The sequence below is a fragment of the Myotis brandtii genome, unplaced genomic scaffold, assembly GCF_000412655.1.
Source record: "Myotis brandtii unplaced genomic scaffold, ASM41265v1 scaffold181, whole genome shotgun sequence".
NCBI lineage: Eukaryota > Metazoa > Chordata > Mammalia > Chiroptera > Vespertilionidae > Myotis > Myotis brandtii.
The window spans coordinates 3,371,064-3,373,995 of NW_005356712.1; the positions used below are offsets into that span (position 1 = coordinate 3,371,064).

The 2,932-nt window shown below is 42.1% G+C and overlaps 1 protein-coding gene across 1 annotated transcript in view; it reads right to left on the reverse strand.

Annotated features, from left to right (window-relative positions):
• FBXW8 (F-box and WD repeat domain containing 8) overlaps positions 1-2,932 on the reverse strand; it is a 105,133-nt gene that overhangs the window by 76,847 nt on the left and 25,354 nt on the right. The window contains exon 4 of the mRNA XM_014537699.1: positions 920-1,008. Within this exon, the coding sequence (XP_014393185.1) occupies positions 920-1,008 (89 nt within the window). The remainder of the gene's footprint in view (positions 1-919; positions 1,009-2,932) is intronic.

Sequence of the window (2,932 nt, forward strand, 5' to 3'; positions counted from 1 at the left end):
ATGGGGGGGAAAAAAAGAGGAACAAATGTAACCTGAACAATAAAGATTTAATTAAAAAAAATAAAATAAAATAAAATAAAATAATCTGACTGCAATTTCAATTCAAGTGGTGCTCTTTAAGGAATGCTTCTTAAGGAGAGATTTTTCTTAAAAGAAAAACTTGACTACTACTAAGTTGTCAAGGCCAAGGTTTGTTTTTGTTTTCTGGCAGGTAGGCGCCTCTCTTGGGTGGCTCACGCCTAAGCCAATCCAGACTGAGAAGTTTAAATGTCCTGGTTTCTATAGCACTAAGTATACAGTGTGAGAATCTAGTTCAAAATATCTTCATCCGAAAAAGAAAATTGACCTTATTATACATTAACGAAATACATAAACACATCTCTGTAGTAAAATATGAAGAATTCATGAAAGTGGTTTTTAGAACAGAAGCCAAAGGAATCTACAGAAGCTAAAATTAAATTTCTTGGCCACAGAGACAAATAAAAAGCAAATAGGCACTGTGTGGTGGGGAAGGGAGACTGTGTGTGGCCACAGCCCTTCCTCAGTAATAAAAGCTTCAGAACAAGAGCACAAGAGCAGGACCTCTTTGTGCCAACACGTATTATTCTTGCTTGACTTTTTTATGTCTTCATAAAATACAAACTGTTGGCCTTAATGAAAATCTAACATAACCTGCCACAAGAGTGGTTTTAAAGCTAGGAAAGACATACTGAGACAGATCTGCTCTGCACCATTCGCTTCTCACCACTAACTTCAGAGTTCTCCAATCCCGGAGAATGGAGTCCTCCCAACATGGGCCATCTATACAAAAGCACGTGCTCCCCAGGGAGGACAATGTCACTGGGACTTAGAGGGGGTACATGAAAAACTAAAAGACCTTAGGATACAGAGTGTTAAGTGAAAAACTGTCCTAGCTTACCCAGCAATGACAACACCGTCGTGAGAGTGCACATCACATAAAACAGCATCAGGAATGTGTTCCAGCTCACTCACGGCTCCCTTGCGATTCTGCATAAGGAAAAGGGGGTGCAGGGTACGTTATTCTGTGGATAGCAGAGACAAAGCATGTCGCTTTCACCTACGCTCCCCAGTGACTTTTTACAGCATGTACTGTGTCCAAAGTTATCTGGACATTCAAAAGGACCAAGATGACAGCTGTTAGCATTTACTTTCTAACTTGAATTATTTGTACCTTGGCAATCATTACCAATCCAAATATAGACATAATATAATTATTTCAAAAATAAAAATAAAGAGAATCTAAAGGAATATAAAGTATTTACATGTGAGATGTTGGGAAGAGTAGAATAGTTAAGCCAAAAGTAAGCATGAATAAAGGTATTCAAGAACATTCAAGTAACCATAACTTCAGCTTTGCTGGACTGGACCAAGGATAGAAAGAGTGTGTATAAGTGCTAAGCACAGTTGTTAGCATACAGCAAGTGTTCAATAAATGGTAGCTGCTACTCTTATTACTACTCATATTATTAGGAGACAGCTGATGACATTCATTTCATTAAAAACATTTAAGTGGCTATATTCCAGGCACTGTGTAAGATAATCTGCATGATGATCTCCCTTGAAGACCAAGTCCAAGGCTGAGCAACAAAACTGGCACATTCAAGTAGAGCTGTCCTGCTAGTGGACACATGGGGATGGAAGGGAAGGACTTGAGTCTCTTCTGTGCGAGGGCCATGAACAAAATCACAAGAATAGCAAAGCTCTTTTGAGGGACGAGGTAGTGAAAGAAAAGGAGAGGGCCCGAGATCAAAACCTGGGTGCTTATGGCATTTACTAATGTCTGCCATGTGGCTCCCTGCGCCCCCACCCCATGGGCTGCAACCTCACACTGGTACTCTGGTCTTAGAGAAATCCTAGAGGCCAGAGTAAGAAGAGTTACTGCAAAAACCAGGAAAAGGAATACTATAGCCACCATAACCAGCTTTCAAATCATTTCCACGATAGCTCTGAATTGCACTTCCAAGTAAGTTCATGTAGTTACTATGTAGAAATATCTGAGAACCTTGGGATCCATTCTCAGGTTCCCCAGGCACTGACCTAGGAGATACCAAACCAAATCACCTGCTCATCCTGAAGTCAACCACGAATAGCACCAAACCACAGGCTCTTCACGCAAAGGCCTGTGAGCTTCTCCAGCCAATGCTCACTGAGCACTGGACGTGAGCCACGCTCTGCAGGAGCGTTAGATACATCATTAGACAGTCCTCCTCCCACACCCCCTTTGAGCAGGGCTACTCTGAGCCCCACTTTAGAGATAAGAAAACAAAGGCACACAAAGGTAAAGCAACTTGCTCTAACACTGCCTTTCATGTTTTGATAGGGCTTTCTTTCATTCTAGAATCACAATGAGAATCTCATCACTACAGCTAATATTTATCATTTGACATTTCACTTGTGTAGTCCTCATTGGTAATACTGTCAGAAAAATGGGTCCAAGACACTCCAAAGAGAAGCCTCCCTTACATGCTGCCTGCAGTTAAGACTCCAGTTCATCCAAACGACAACCATTTATTGAGCACTTACCAAACAGAGGGCTTTGTGCTCGTAAGAGAAAAACAACAGGTAGACGCTCAGTTAAGCTGCATGGAACTTGTACACTGTTACTGAGTGCCAGATGCTATGAGGTGGGTCTTTAGATCTTCACTTCTGCCACCTCTGGCCTGAATGGGAAGCTGTACCTGCCTCCCCTCTCGCTTTTTCTAATACAAAGAGAAAACAAAGAACGTAGCTGCTACCTTCTCTCTCAGGGGCTGACACCTCTGAATGGGAGCCAGGCACACTGAGTATCTGCAGCTCTCACACTCACAAATCTCAAAAGTATCCCTTCTTCTCAGACAGAAAGGCCCTAGTTAATGCCCAACTCTCAAGCTTTCATTCAATTACAGCGCCTCCTACCAGCGGTAGACCCTCT